Source organism: Paramisgurnus dabryanus, chromosome 20 (assembly GCF_030506205.2).
Source record: "Paramisgurnus dabryanus chromosome 20, PD_genome_1.1, whole genome shotgun sequence".
In the NCBI taxonomy this organism is placed as follows: domain Eukaryota; kingdom Metazoa; phylum Chordata; class Actinopteri; order Cypriniformes; family Cobitidae; genus Paramisgurnus; species Paramisgurnus dabryanus.
The window spans coordinates 10,617,001-10,631,407 of NC_133356.1; the positions used below are offsets into that span (position 1 = coordinate 10,617,001).

Genomic DNA, 14,407 nt, shown 5'->3' on the forward strand with positions numbered 1-14,407 from the left:
AGAAACGTTATGCATTGAACACCCTGTTGTGATGATGCAAGAGTTGCAACTACGGTAGCTGAGAGGCCATTCTTTGTGTTCTTTTTTAAATGTTTCTGAAGCCTGATGAAATCGTTATAAATGTGTGTTTAATACTGTAAAATACCCTCGATGTTACAGTCACTGACCTTGCCGTCTAGAATGAAAGACAACATTCCAACTTGAACCCATTGAGAGAGCTGTCTCTTTACTGTCGCGTGGTTTTATACATCTTGCCGCTGATTGGGCTGACATTTCTGACACACCCACCAAACAAGAGAAAACGCTTCTAAAACCTGTTGCATTCCGTTGCACATCGTTTCAAGGAAACATGTCGTTCAACCCGGAAACCGTAGCAAAACGTTGTGCACCGGTGTGAGATTGAACGTGCCCCTGTAGTTGTTCAGTGAGTTCAGTTCACGAGGTGCATGTGGTTGCTTGCGTTAAACGTATAAACTGTTAAATTAGATGGCGACTCTGCATTAAACGTATTTATTTAATTAATCGGCGATCGTATTTCACCAGAGGACTAAGATAAAACAACTCGATTTAAAATATGAGCAGTTTTAGTGGATCTGACGTCAAGGGAAAAAGTATTTCGCTTTTTGTTTGGAGATGAACGAGACAACACGAGGGTAAGTGATGACAGATTTTCGCATTTCTTTATTAAGTTAACTATTAAATAAGTAAACATTAAATTACATTTAACCCAGCTTCTTTATGTAACGTTATGTCTGTGTTGCGTGTGGTAATTTGAACATGTTTATTTTCTGACTAAAGTTAGGCATTTCTCTTAAGCATTTCAGAAATCATTAAAACCTTTCGGTTTTTTTTAGCACAGCGACATAAATATGACCAACCAGATCCCAAGTAGACAGGAACAAATGAAGATATAGCGCATAGAAAGACTTATTCTTGGTGGTAAGTTTGTTGTTGCTATTTGTTTTCACGTTTAAGTTTTTCTAATGTTTCTCTTGCAACGCTAACGTTAGTTTAAAATGAATGTTTGAGCTGTCTTGCCTGAAAATACCATGATATGACCATATGGTTATTATAACTCCAGTAATGTTCAATGACTAATGTTTATATCAGTTCAATCTTGACAACCTTATTGTCTTTTTGTTTATTTTTAAATGTATTTCTAATTACATATGGACACAAAAATGACATTGTAAGAAGGGATACTTTTATGAGAGATTGTAAAACAGCCTAGGCTGGGTTTGATTATATTATATTGTCTTAAATATATTGTACTCGGGGTAAATAATTCTTAAAACGAAAACAAATCATTAATCATCATTTACCTGCCTGTTGTTTTTCAGATCAACTGCTATTGACATTTTTGAATTGGGACAATTGTGGAGTGATTCGGAAGAAAAACGTTTGCAACACATCCATTCCAGGTGGCTAATTTCTGTCCTTTTGAATTATTCTTGTAAAAACCGTTTGTTTTTATTGTAAAGCTGTAAGGGACTTGGCCTAGTCATCCTTGCATATACCATTTGGCAGGGCACCAGACTAACTTTTTTTACTAGGAGCACAGTGGCCCCCAACTGAAAATTTTAGGGGCGCAACCAGAAAATTAAGGGGCACACACGGTAAAACAACATGCTAACCAAATATTCACATGTCTACTAATTTATACTGTATTACTAATAAATACTTTAATTATAGATTCAGAAAGTACAATGTACTTTTTCAAATTCAGTGTCATATCACAAAATAAAGGTCAAATTTGCTGGTCGCACATGTGCGACCGGATGTAAAATTCAGTGGCACACTCTCAAATTTTGGTGGCCACCATTTGATAGCAGTCTGGAGCCCTGTTTGGCATCATTTCTGATTTCCTTAAATCTCCTTAAACAGAGGTGAAGCTTAAGTTTGCAAGACCACAATAGACAAACAATGGAAAATGATCTAGGTTCAAATAAAACACAATTATCAATGTAAAACATGTCCTGTAATACACACAGGTTGCTTTATTTCATGAGCCTGTTCTAATCCTATCTTCATTCCCACTTTTAGACTGCTCTGACAGATAAAACTGACACACTTGATGAGGACACAGTCAAGCTTTAAAAGGTAAACTGAGAAGTTAACAAAACTTCCATACATGCATATCTATGCCAATTATTCATTCATTATTGGTTAATTGGTATATTCTGTTTCCTTTTCACAGACCGTGTGATAAAGCAGTCTTCAATTACTACGGTGTCTGAATTGCAAGAAGAAATGACCCTCCACTTAAACATGTGACATCTAAACTGTTTTGTGTTTTAGTTCAGCTTTTTATAGGTTTATCTTAAGTTGGTTAAAGGCGGAGTGCACTATTTTTGAAAGCCAATGTTAACATTTGAAATTACCTAAACAAACATGCCTCTACCCCAATAGAATCTGGACCTTCTTTTGATAGAGCCACCACACACATACGCAACCCCGGCAAGGATGTCGGTTAGTAGACACACCCCTTACTGCTGGTTGGCTACAAGTGTGTTTTGGTAGTCGGCCCAATTTCCTTTTCCAAAGCGTTTTTCAAACATTGTGCACTCAGTCTTTAAATTGCACTTAAAACATTTTTTTTCAGTAACTTTTTATGCAGAGAATTACATTATGATTATTATATAATCATTGCTTATGAATATTTAGTGATTGCATATTCATAGTGTACTTTTCATTAATACATTTAATGTTAATGTTGTACAATTTGATAGAAGTAGCTCTGTAATTGCATTTCTCTGATATTTGTTTTATATTGTTTCTCTTTGGTCAAGAGATTATGTATGTCTCTGTGCTTGATTAATTTAATTTAGGTATTTTTGTAATGTACACAACACAATATGAAGTATATTAAATTGTTCTGTATTCAAAATCTGTGTATGTGTCTTAATATTTAATGATTTTAATATAACATTTTAAATATTAAAAACAGCTTTATAATAAAATAGTAGTATAATGCTAATACATTTCTATTAATGTAATGCTAGTATATTTCTAATATGCTGAAGTACTATTAAAGTGTTCTTAAAGCACAGTTAAATTAAGCTTTAAATGTATTCTAACTGTATTTTTAAGTGTATGAGAAGTGCATTTCAAATGAATTTTAAAGAAGTACACTTAAATTGCACTAAATATATTTGAAGTTGTTCCAATTTAACACAATTTCAATATATTAAATATAATGCAAATAGATTAAAATTGACTTTAAATATATATTGAAATGCATTTAATATATTTGAAGTGGGTTCAATATAATACATTTAATATGCATTTAGTATAGTAGCTTTTAAATATATTAAGTATGTCCCAAAAAAAATACTATTTAAATATATTTCTTTTTCACCTGGGTGTTCATAATAAAAAAATGGATTCTGAATTTGGATTGAATCACAAAATCCAAACTAGGTTTTAATGTGGATCAAATCGTCACAATTGTGTTGGTCAAAACAATTTAGCAAGATTGGGATTTGTTTGATCCCAAAAAGCAGGATATTCTGATCCCAGCAGAAGAGTGGATTTCAGGAACAAAAATGTAATAAAAAGTAAGGGAAAGTTGTGTGTTTTATTGTCTTATCAAGTAAAAACACTTAGTTAACCTATTACTAACCAAAGTAGCTATAATAGCCAACATTGACATGTGATCCCATTTAGGATGTAGTAGGCTAATCCAAATTTGCTATTCTGAAAAAGTGTGTATCTGGATCAGGGTGATCCAATCCAATTTTGCTTTAAAAAAAACAGGACAAAAGTGGGATGTTTACCTGGATAGCAAAACATGGGATTTTATTTTGATCCCGATTAAACATTTTGAACAACTGGCCCTTAGATTTTGCAGGAAAAATATAATAAAGGACTATTTTTAATAATGTATTTGAATTAGAAGCTTTGAACAAATAGTATGTCTCTTTTTAGTAATATGTGATGCTGATACTTTTCATTGGTTAGTATTTCAATGCCTTTTATTAAGAGATAAAAAGCTAATAGTATTGTCTGTCCCTCGCTTAACAGTATCTGGTGAGGTCCTCTTTCAAGAATTATGGCATTTTACAATTTGGAGAACAATTTTGTATAGAATTATTTGATATAATTATGTTCTTGATTTTTTATTTATTTCTTGACAGAATGTCTGGTCATATTAAAATGAGACTAGAGTAAAATCCTATTTTAATAGTGCTGTAATCATTTTAATAATTCCAAATAAAAAGATTACCCAGCATGCACTGAATCACAAATAAATTGTTGCATTGTTTGACCATTTGCTAGTTTTATCTAGACTGTTGCTGTCGATTTTGTTGTCACAACCCTAAATTGCAGTGGTGTGAAAAAATGTTGTCCCACTCCAGATTTATTAGGTTTTTGCATATGTCACACTTTAATGTTTCAGATCATCAGACAAATGTAAATATTATTAAAAGTCAAAGACATCACAAGTGAATACAACATTACGTTTTTAAATGAAGGTTTTTATTATAAAGGGAAAACAAAATCCAAAACTACATGACCCTGTGTGAAAAAGTGTTTGCCCCCTGTTAAAACAACTGTGGTTTATCACACCTTGGTTCAATTTCTCTAGCCACATGCAGGCCTGATTACTGCCACACCTGTTCGCAATCATAAAATCACTTAAATAGGACATGCTCGACAAAGTGTAGTAGACCAAAAGATCCCCAAAGGTTACACATCATGTTGAGATCCAAAGAAATTCAGAAACAAATGAGAAAGAAAAGTATTTGTAATCTATCAGTTTGGAAAAGGTTATAAAGATGTCTAAAATGTCTAAGCTTTGAGGCTCCAGCAAACCACAGTGTGATACATTATCCACAAATGGGGGGGGAAATGGAACCTTGGTGAACCTTTCCAGGAGTGGCCAACCGATCCAATAAGCAACTCATCCAATAAGTCACAAAAGATAGCATCCCACAACAACATCTAAAGAACTGCAGACCTCACCAGTCTTAGTTTAGATAAACATCTTGATGATCCCAAAGACCAAAGGGAAAAATACTCTTGTGTACTGACGAGACAAAATGTAAACTTTTGGAAGGTATGTGTCCAATTACATTTGGCATAAACGTTACACCACATTTTAGAAAAAGAACATCATACCAACAGTAAAATATGGACTGGGGCTTTTTTGCTGCGAGACGTGCTGTGAAAAGTGGAAATATGAATTCTGCTGTATACCAAAAAATTCTGAAAGACCATGTCCGGCCATCAAGCTGAAGTGAACTTGGGTTCTGTGGCAGGACAATGATCCAAAACACACCAGCAAGTCCACCTCTGAATGGCTGAATAAAAACAAAATGAAGACTTTGGAGTGGCCTACTCAAAGTCCTGACCTGAATCCTATCGAGATGCTGTGGCATGACCTTAAAAGGGCAGTTCATGCTCAAAAACCTTCCAATGTGGGTGAATTAAAACATTCTGCAAAGATGAGTGGACCAAAATTCCTCCACAGGAATTGCAAACTCTTGATTGCAGATGCTGCCGCTGCCAAGGATGGACAAACCAGTTTTAAGGTTTAGGGGGCAAACACTTTTTCACACATGGTCATGTAGTTTTGGATTTTATTTTCCCTTAATAATAAAAACCTTCATTTAAAAACTGCTTGTTGTGTTCACATGTGTTATCTTTGATTAATATTTAAATTTGTTTGGTGATCTGAAACGTAAGTGTGACAAATGCAAATAAATCTGGAGGGGCAACACTTTTTTTAAATCACTGTATGTCAGATTACTTTAAAGGTAAACTGTTACACCTGTCACGCTTCATGTGAAAGCATTTGAAGAGTATTCATTTGATATTGTCATGAGTTTTAAGCAACATACTTGCTAAAATCAAAATGGGTCATATTGTATGTGTAATGCTAAATTATTTGGAAATATTTTTCTGCTTGCCGGTTTAACAAAGTACATTACAGTTCTTAAAATATTTTATATATTATTGTTTCACCAGAACTAGAATTAAACAAAAAATTGTTTTTGGACATTTTTAATGCTAAGTTTAGTATATTTTAATTTAGCTATTCTTAAAAGTTAGCCTTTTATTTTTAATTAATTTATTGTATTGGTATTTGAATCAGAGTTCAACTACTGTATGGTTTGTTGACCGCAATTACTATAAAAATCATACTTGTTTTTGGTTATGGGTCAAACAGACAAGCTTTGAAGTGAAGCTTTGAACTATGTTCTGACTCACAAATGGGACAAGTGGACATGTTTGTACAAACTTTACAATGCAAGTGCATTAAATAGGATTATATAAAAGGGAAAATATGGACACGACTCTCCATTCCTAATAAAGTCTCAAATTTTGATCAGTAAAGAATAAACATTTTCTGAAATATGAACTTTAATTGTTCAGTGTTACCCAGTTGTTTTGTTTATTCCTCAAAAGAACAAAAACAAAAAAGACGGTTCAAGAAGCTTTGAATCATTTGTCAGAAATAAAATAATATTCTGGGTCTTTCGCAGTGTCTAAACTTCTCACAACACCCTTCTCCATCAGCTCATCCAGTCCAACTTGAAACTCTGATTCCTCTTCAGACTCTAAATATGATGGGAAACCCAAATGCCCTTTTTTTGTGTTAAAGGATGACAGAATCACATCACGTGGTTCTTCTTCACCAAGTGTCGAGTCATCCATTGTAGAACTTTCCACTGTCTCATCGACCAAACCGGTCATCCTTATTGGATATTTTCCCTTACCAAAAACCTCCTTTGGCCAGGAACTCTGCCCCTTCATCAGATTCTGTCTCATCCCGTGTTGTGACCAGCCCAAAGATGTAGCAGGCTCCATGGAGACGACTTCCGGCCTGGTTTCTTTGGTTTTCAACCTTGTATTCTCCTTTGGCTTTTCAGACTTTACAAAGCTTTCACTGGTAGCCATCAGAATCTCCACATCACCCTCTTTGAAATCCATATTGCTGGTGTGAGACTCATGTTTCTTAGCATGGTCCTCAGAAGATCTCAAAGTGACAGAAGCAACAAAATCCTTGTGATTATGTGACCTTTGGGGATCTTTGGCCAGCTTGGCTTCAAACCAAATAGCATCATCTGTGTTATGAGCCAAAAGTGTGGAATCCAAAGTTGAAGCAGCAAGATGTGAGAAAGGAGAAGTCACAGGATCAGTGAAGACTACTTGATCACTGCTTACGAACCCTAACACAGAAATGAGAGGTTATGCTTTAAATTCATTTGACAAGGAAGATATGCTCTAATATATAATCGAGCTATTTAAATTTTTTACAGCTATACAAACATTTATAGTGCTATAAATGATTTTTAGTATTGTGCGAGTCAACCATGATGTGCTTAAACTGTAAAAAAACAAAAAGATTTTTGTACGATTTTTTAAAGAGTATATTTTATCCGCTTTTGCGTTCAAATTGGTTAAGCAACATAACAGGACATGGCAAACAGTATTTGATATCGGTCTTTTTCTTTTTATCTCTATATGAGCTTAGATGCAAAACACTAAGTGCTTCTGACATGGATTCTGAAACCAAAGTGGTATTTCTGAATGACTTGAAGCCAGGATTAAGTGGATTTGAATAAATTTTGTAGTATATGATGGACGTAATACATTTTTTGACAGAGGTGGCATTTAGAGGCTTTTGCATATATAAATATTAAAGGGACAGTCTACTTTTTTAAAATATGCAAATTTTCCAGCTCCGCCTGCGTTAAACTTTTTTTTTACCGTTTTGGAATCCATTCAGCTGATCTCCGAGTCTGGCGGTACCACTTTTAGCATAGCTTAGCACAATCCATTGAATCTGATTAGTCCATTAGCATTGCGATCAAAAATGACCAAAGAGTTTCTATATTTTTCCCATTTAAAACTTGACTCTTCTGTAGTTACATCGTGTACTAAGACCTACGGAAAATTAAAAGTTTTGATTTTCTAGGCAGATATGGCTAGGAACTATACTCTCATTCTGGCGTAATAATCAAGGACTTTGCTGCTGTAACATGGCTGCAGCAGGCGCAATGATATTACGCAGTGCCCGAAAATAGTCCCTTTGGTAACTTTCACTAGCAGGGGACTATTTTCAAGCACAGCATAATATCTGTGTCTCCTGCAGACATGTTACAGCAGCAAAGTCCTTGATTATTACGCCAGAATGAGAGTATAATTCCTAGCCATATCTGCCTAGAAAATCCCAACTTTTAATTTTTCCGTCAGTCTTAGTAAACAATGTAACTACAGAAGAGTTAAGTTTTAAATAGGAAAAATATCAAAACTCTTTGGTCATTTTTGAGCACGATGCTAATGGTCTAATCAAATTTAATAGATTGTGCTATAGCTATGCTAAAAGTACAGCCAGACCCGGAGATCAGCTGAACGGATTCCAAATCGGTAAGAATCAAATGTTTAACTCTATGGGAGATGGAAAATTAGCATATTTTCAAAAAAAGTGGAGTGTCCCTTTAAGCATACATTCTTTAGATTTTTAGATCTTATTTTTAGCATGTGACTTTCGCATAAAACACACTTATTTTTTTTACTCAGTCAGTACATGTGCAGTAATTTTTTGGTCAATTTCACACAGGTATGTCAACACTAACCCTTTGACAACCTTGCTTGTACTTGCCTTCATATATTAATCTCTTGGATTTAGTTTGATTACAGACTGAGTCACAGCAGTCACAAACAGAATCATGACCAAACACAGAGATCCACCTGTCAAAGAAATCGGTGTCGTGATATCAAATAAACCTCAAAATAAAAGCAGTTCAAGAGCCATTTGTGACCGAACATAATGCTTCATGATTTTTCTTTTAAACCTGTGTTTTATGTGGTTGTAGAAGCAAGCCTTCTGCACTGGAGTCGAGCCTCCACCGGAAACAGAGAGCTCACAATGGAGTGAGACCTAAAACAGACAAATCACAACTAGAAAATGACGTCATGCGCAATGAACCATAAAAACCTTTTCAAAACTTAACTATAAAATCAAACACACCTGGGCATCTGGAGCTTCAATAAACTGAAAAGCACTAAAGAAGAACTGAACAATGTTGTCTGCTTTTGTAATCCTGAATCTAGCATTCGGATTTATTCGGCTTTCTCGAAAACAACTGCATGTGCGCAAGGGAAAAAGTTTGGCAGTGAATCAGCATTCAAATATGTTGCTCAAGTAAGACAGATTCATCCTGGCCCACTTACCCAAAGTTGTCTATGATGGTATGTTTAGTGGCTCGGTGCAAAGTTTTGGTGGTAGTCACATAACAGCTGTTGATATAGAGTTTGACATCAGGGTACTGATGTCGAGCTGAAACTTGGACATTCACCCTTTGACCCAGCAGATACACAGCAGATCTCACTGGAGAAGACCACGAATCTTGACCCCACACACACATACAGTGGAGGAAATACGTAATGAAAACTTCAGTACATATTTTTCCAATGAGGTTATCACATAACATTTTCACCAGACATCAGTATTAACTAGGGCTGCACGAGTCATGCTAAAATGTGAAACTCAATTCTCTGTGGGAATTGAGATCCCGATTCTCTCACCAGATTCACTCTCTTTTTATAACAAAAACATTTATTATGCACTTAACTTAAATAGATTTGCTACAGGACTTTCAGTTATAATAAAGTGTCTTAAAAGTCTCTTTTCCTTGTTTTAGACCCCTTAAAATTTAGAGTAATTTAAAATTTGTTAGCTGTTAAATAGCACCTGGGCCAACCTTAAAGGAACATGCCCACATTTTGGGAATTTAGCTTATTCACATTATTCCCCAGAGTTAGATAAGTCCACATAGCTTTCTCATCTCCGTGCGTGGTTTAACTCTGTCTGACGCAGCCTCCGCAAGCTTAGCTTAGCACAAAGACTGGAAGTAAATGGCTCCAGCTAGCATACTGCTCCCAATAAGTGACAAAATAACATGAACAATTTCCTATTTGTGTGTTGGGATTTGTATTTGTATGCTCGCAGCACCTGGTGAGGAGCAGAGAGTTTGGTCAGAGTTGTGCAAATCACTCCGCCCATGTAGCAGTGCTTCGCCTTCTGAGAATATAGTTCCCAGTATATTTACTGTTAAAATATGGCTGTGTCTCATATGACCTTGTTATTTGTACTATACAAATCACAACACATAAATAGGAAAATGATTGCGTTATTCTGTCACTTATTGGGAGCAGTATGCTAGCTGGAGCCATTCACTTCCAGTCTTTGTGCTAAGCTAAGCTTGCGAAGGCTGCGTCAGACAGAGTTACAGCACGCACGGAGATGAGAAAGGTATGTATGGACTTATCTAACTCTGGGGGATACGGTGAATAAGCTAAATTCCCAAAATGTGGGCGTGTTCCTTTAAAACTTTAAAAACCTTAAACCTTTAAAAGGCTAAACGATCAACATTTTGAGGCATCGGAGAGAAACGCAGACATGTTATAATGTTCACCTCGTGCTAAAAACCCTTTCTAATGGTGAACTTGTGACGGTGACACAGAGGCCGTTTCTCAATCTGAAGGCTGCCTCTGGAGGTCGCATTTCTAAGCTGCGCATCATCATTTTAGAATATTAACAATTAACGTTATAAAGTTGACTACTATTTTTAGTCATTTATAAATTGTTGTAGTATGTTTATGACTTGCGAATGTAATGCTCCGTTAACTCAAGGCTTGATGACGTATGCAGCCTGCAGATGCGACCTCCGGAGGCTGAAGCCTTCCGATTTAGAAACGTACCGAGGTAACTAATTTCCTTGCCTTCTTTCGGAACCAATGTTGTTGCATCGTCACTTTCTTCGTCGCCACCAGGATTTTCCACAATAATGCTCGTTTATCCTCTCTTTTTTGTTAAAATTGCCACTCCAAAAATCCACCAAGTAAACACGTTTAGGTCTGCCGCCTTGTTATACGTCACGCGAGTGACAGCGGAACGCCGCAAATGAGATGAGAGAGGAGAGAAACGATCGGGTCTGATTGGTGAATGAATAGGGGTTTGGTTTTACCCTGTATGAGTGCGTGTAGCAAGTTTGACTGATATTATGGCTGCGTCCGAAAACTCGAAATTGCTGCCTTCTGCGGCAGCTTTCCAAGGCAGGAAGGCATCAAGGCATGTCCAAATTCAATGTTAGGTTTATTTCCTGTCTCCTGAGATACCTATGCTTGGGCGAGGGCGTACAATAAGAATGTGATTGGTCGTGATTGGTCGAGTTCGAAAAAATAAAATGGTGGCCAAGGAAGCGACTGGAGCACAAATTTTGTGTAAATAAAGGTAGATTTTCACTTAGTTTTTACACCTTTTAATTACATTTCTAGCGAGAAATATGTATTGTAGTTTTCAAATATGTGATTAGTTATCACAAAGGCGCTCTCTGTTTCTATTTCAAACACGCTGCCTTTGAAGTGTGTCCGAAAACCTTTCTCTGAGCTGCCTTCATGCCTCCGAAGTCATTTCCTCATGAGGCAGCGAGGCAACGAGTCACTGCCTTGAGTTTCCGGACGCAGCCTATAGCATCTTGTATTGTAATGTAAATACGTGAATGCAGCATCTGAATACAGGGAAATACTGTATATGCAAGTGAATCGCCGTCATTTAAAATGAAGATCGCATTTATGTATGAATCGAAATCGTGATTCTTTTTCCGATTAAACATGCAGCCCGTCCATAAATAAAGGTATGTGCATTGGATATATATGAAGAGTGGTTCCACAACGCAATTAATCCATTTTGACTAATTTGGGTACAAACTTGTTTTCTATACCAAGAAAGTGACAAGATGAAAACCACTATTTTCTGTTATAAACTTTCACATAGCATCTTTAGGTTATATAAACAGTCAGGGTTGTTCACTGATATGCTCACACAAAAATCGCTGCAAAAGATGCTTTCCAACAGGTGTTTTACGATTCGTTGTAAACTTGTGGACCTATTTTTCCAAACGCCTTACACCCGTATATTCTCCCTTTAGAGCTTGAATATTAGAGACTCCAGCCCAAAATGGCACATTTTTGCTCACACCTACAAAGTGACAATTTTAACATGTTATAATAAATTATGTATATGGTATTTTGAGCTAAAACTTCACATACGTACTCTGGAGAGACCAAATATTTATTTTACATCTTAAAAAAAGTCTTGTGAAATGTCCCCTTTAAGATTATGTTTTCAAATACATGTTATAAAAGGACTCAAACTAAAACTGCATTTCTTGATGGTATAAGTAACAGAGTTCTCAAAGTTTGTGATGATCAACTTTGTTGGGTGACTCACTATATTTCCAATTTAAGTTTGCGATTGGAAAGGGTACTCATCTTATGGGATGATGTTAAATTCTAAATACAGATCATCATCACAGAATTTATTCCATATTTAAACCCACTAATCGACATCATTTACAAATAGTGTTGATTCAAAAGAGTTGACATACAGGACAGGTCATGGTGAAACTGGTTGCTGTGTGATTCACCAGCATGATCTTACCGTCCATCAGCTGGATCCGGAAGTCACCCAAACGGCTCCTGATACTTTTGCGCAATGGTACAGCCCATGTTGGTCTTACCACTTGATTGTGCACATGATGAGGTCTAAATAATAAAATCATAGATGTAGCATTAGCGGGGCACGAGCAATTGCCAGTGATTTTGAAATTAGGCCTACTAAGTTAGGAAATGCAATTTTAGAGGTTTTAATGACTAAAGAAAAATGTATTGGTTTTAATGGGAACTATAAGGGTCTATGTGGGTCTCTATTGGTAATTAGGTGGATGGGAACCAACAGAACATCTAATCCAACTGGTAAAAGACTCAACACACACACTACAAGTAATTTTGTAATAGATTTAATCAGTGCTCGAATTCAGGGGGGGCTGGGGGATCCGGGACCCCTTATAAGAAGTCAAAATTATACTTAGGGGGTCCCTCAAATATTTTTATTTTAGTAAAGATAATGCTGACAAACACGTTAGTACGTTTTGTGAATGAAATTGATGTTAGTTCAAATAATTTGAACAGCTTTTTTGCTAAATGATGCACTCAACTTAAACACCACTAATAGGCCTAACACATTTAGGTACTATCTAGTCGAATTTTATATTTTGAAATGTTTAATAAATTTGTTTCTAGCCTTTATACAAAAAATATTTTGGGAATTATTACATAAATCATACATTTGTGTTTACAGGTAATGTGTTGCCTTTTTTAGTTTGCGGCTATGTCATTTTGCGTGGTGGGGACCCCCCAGAAGATTCAATTTGAGCACTGGTTTTAATGGTTAACAGCTGATGGTTTGTAATTAGCCTATATTTATTAATGGAAGCCATACATTTAAATTTTTTTTGACATTATGTTACCTTTCAAAACGACACTCCACAGCCACATTCACTCGATGATACCAGAACCAGTGTCGGTCAGAGAGAGGCACGTAATGAAGCACAAATTTGTAGACGATATATTCAGGGAGTACCTTTAATGTAGAAGTTATGTCATACTTAAATAATAAAAAAAGATTTAATGTATTTTAAATAAAAGCTTACCTGTTTTTCACTCTGACAGTCCGTGAGCGCGTAAATAAACAGCAGATCGTTGTGCGGCTCGAGCACTCTGTTACTTTTGCAGGTTTCCCCAAGCGTCAGCTCCTCTGGGGTGGCGGAAAAACCGTAAAAAATCCGCTTTACCCTTAGGACCAAACCGGTGCTCGAGCAAGTCGCAGACACGTCTGGTAGGTGGTTGAATTTGTTCAGGTAATCGTCAGTAGGTGCACTCATGGCACGTATTTGGCCATCGAGCCGCAGTCGCCCTGGTACCGACCCGTTTCTAGACCCGGTGTGTTGTTTTTGGCCCATGAGGTCTCGGGTCATTATGAACGAATCCCTCAGAAGTTTCACTGAGTGTTTATCGAGATTTGTTCGTGGGTGGTCGATTCTTTCATTGACCGAAGGTAGAGACGTGACACGGTAAATCAATCTTGAACTAAAGACAATTGCAATTATTAAATTCAGAATTACACGAGTGAAAGTGTTTTCTTTCATATCAGGAATTGAGTTAAGTATGATGTATGTGTTTTGCTTCTTCTACAGGTAGCGTTTATCCTAATTTTACAAACTACACAATCAAACGAGCTTCTGAACGTTCAGGTGATTAGCTGTGATCGTCTATTATCAGTGAAAAGTTGATTGAGGTAATCTGCGCATGACAACGATGACGTCACGCACTGTTCGGTCTGCACAGCGTTGCATGAAATCAAACACCGTGTGATATGGGTCGATAGAGGGCACCAAATCGGCACACAGATTCTTCACAAAGTTTTAATGCAAGAAATAATTACAACACATGCCAAGCTAAACAAATACATAAACAATATAGACAAAACGTATTTGCAGTAGGCTACACATTTAACAGGCCAATATAAATACCCAATAGGCTTTATGCCCAGCTG

The 14,407-nt window shown here is 36.3% G+C and overlaps 1 protein-coding gene and 1 long non-coding RNA gene across 3 annotated transcripts; one reads left to right on the forward strand and one right to left on the reverse strand.

Moving 5' to 3' along the window:
• The first annotated feature begins 608 nt into the window (after positions 1-608).
• LOC135787552 (uncharacterized) lies at positions 609-3,035 on the forward strand. 2 transcript variants are annotated; one of them, XR_010547099.2, is made up of 5 exons: positions 609-653; positions 855-939; positions 1,341-1,421; positions 2,044-2,100; positions 2,198-3,035. It is a non-coding gene; the product is annotated as an uncharacterized lncRNA (long non-coding RNA). The 2 variants fall into 2 exon arrangements; XR_010547098.1 differs by lacking the exons at positions 2,044-2,100; positions 2,198-3,035 and having other exon boundaries at positions 1,341-2,037.
• A 3,227-nt stretch (positions 3,036-6,262) lies between these two features.
• LOC135787553 (uncharacterized) lies at positions 6,263-14,114 on the reverse strand. Its single transcript, XM_065297515.1, has 8 exons — positions 13,506-14,114; positions 13,323-13,435; positions 12,455-12,558; positions 9,184-9,358; positions 8,981-9,095; positions 8,805-8,890; positions 8,612-8,700; positions 6,263-7,175 (listed from the first exon to the last, which is right to left on the reverse strand). The coding sequence occupies exons 1-8, from the start codon at positions 13,998-14,000 to the stop codon at positions 6,448-6,450; spliced, it is 1,905 nt and encodes a 634-aa protein (XP_065153587.1). The 5' UTR covers positions 14,001-14,114; the 3' UTR covers positions 6,263-6,447.
• Positions 14,115-14,407: the final 293 nt, after the last annotated feature.

Coding starts and splice junctions, on each gene's coding strand:
- LOC135787553 (XM_065297515.1), bottom strand. CDS start 14,000: ATGAAAGAAAACACTTTCACTCGTGTAATTCTGAATTTAATAATTGCA. Junction 13,436..13,505: donor ACTGTCAGAGTGAAAAACAG/GTAAGCTTTTAT, acceptor TCTACATTAAAG/GTACTCCCTGAATATATCGT. Junction 8,891..8,980: donor TTGAAGCTCCAGATGCCCAG/GTGTGTTTGATT, acceptor TGTCTGTTTTAG/GTCTCACTCCATTGTGAGCT.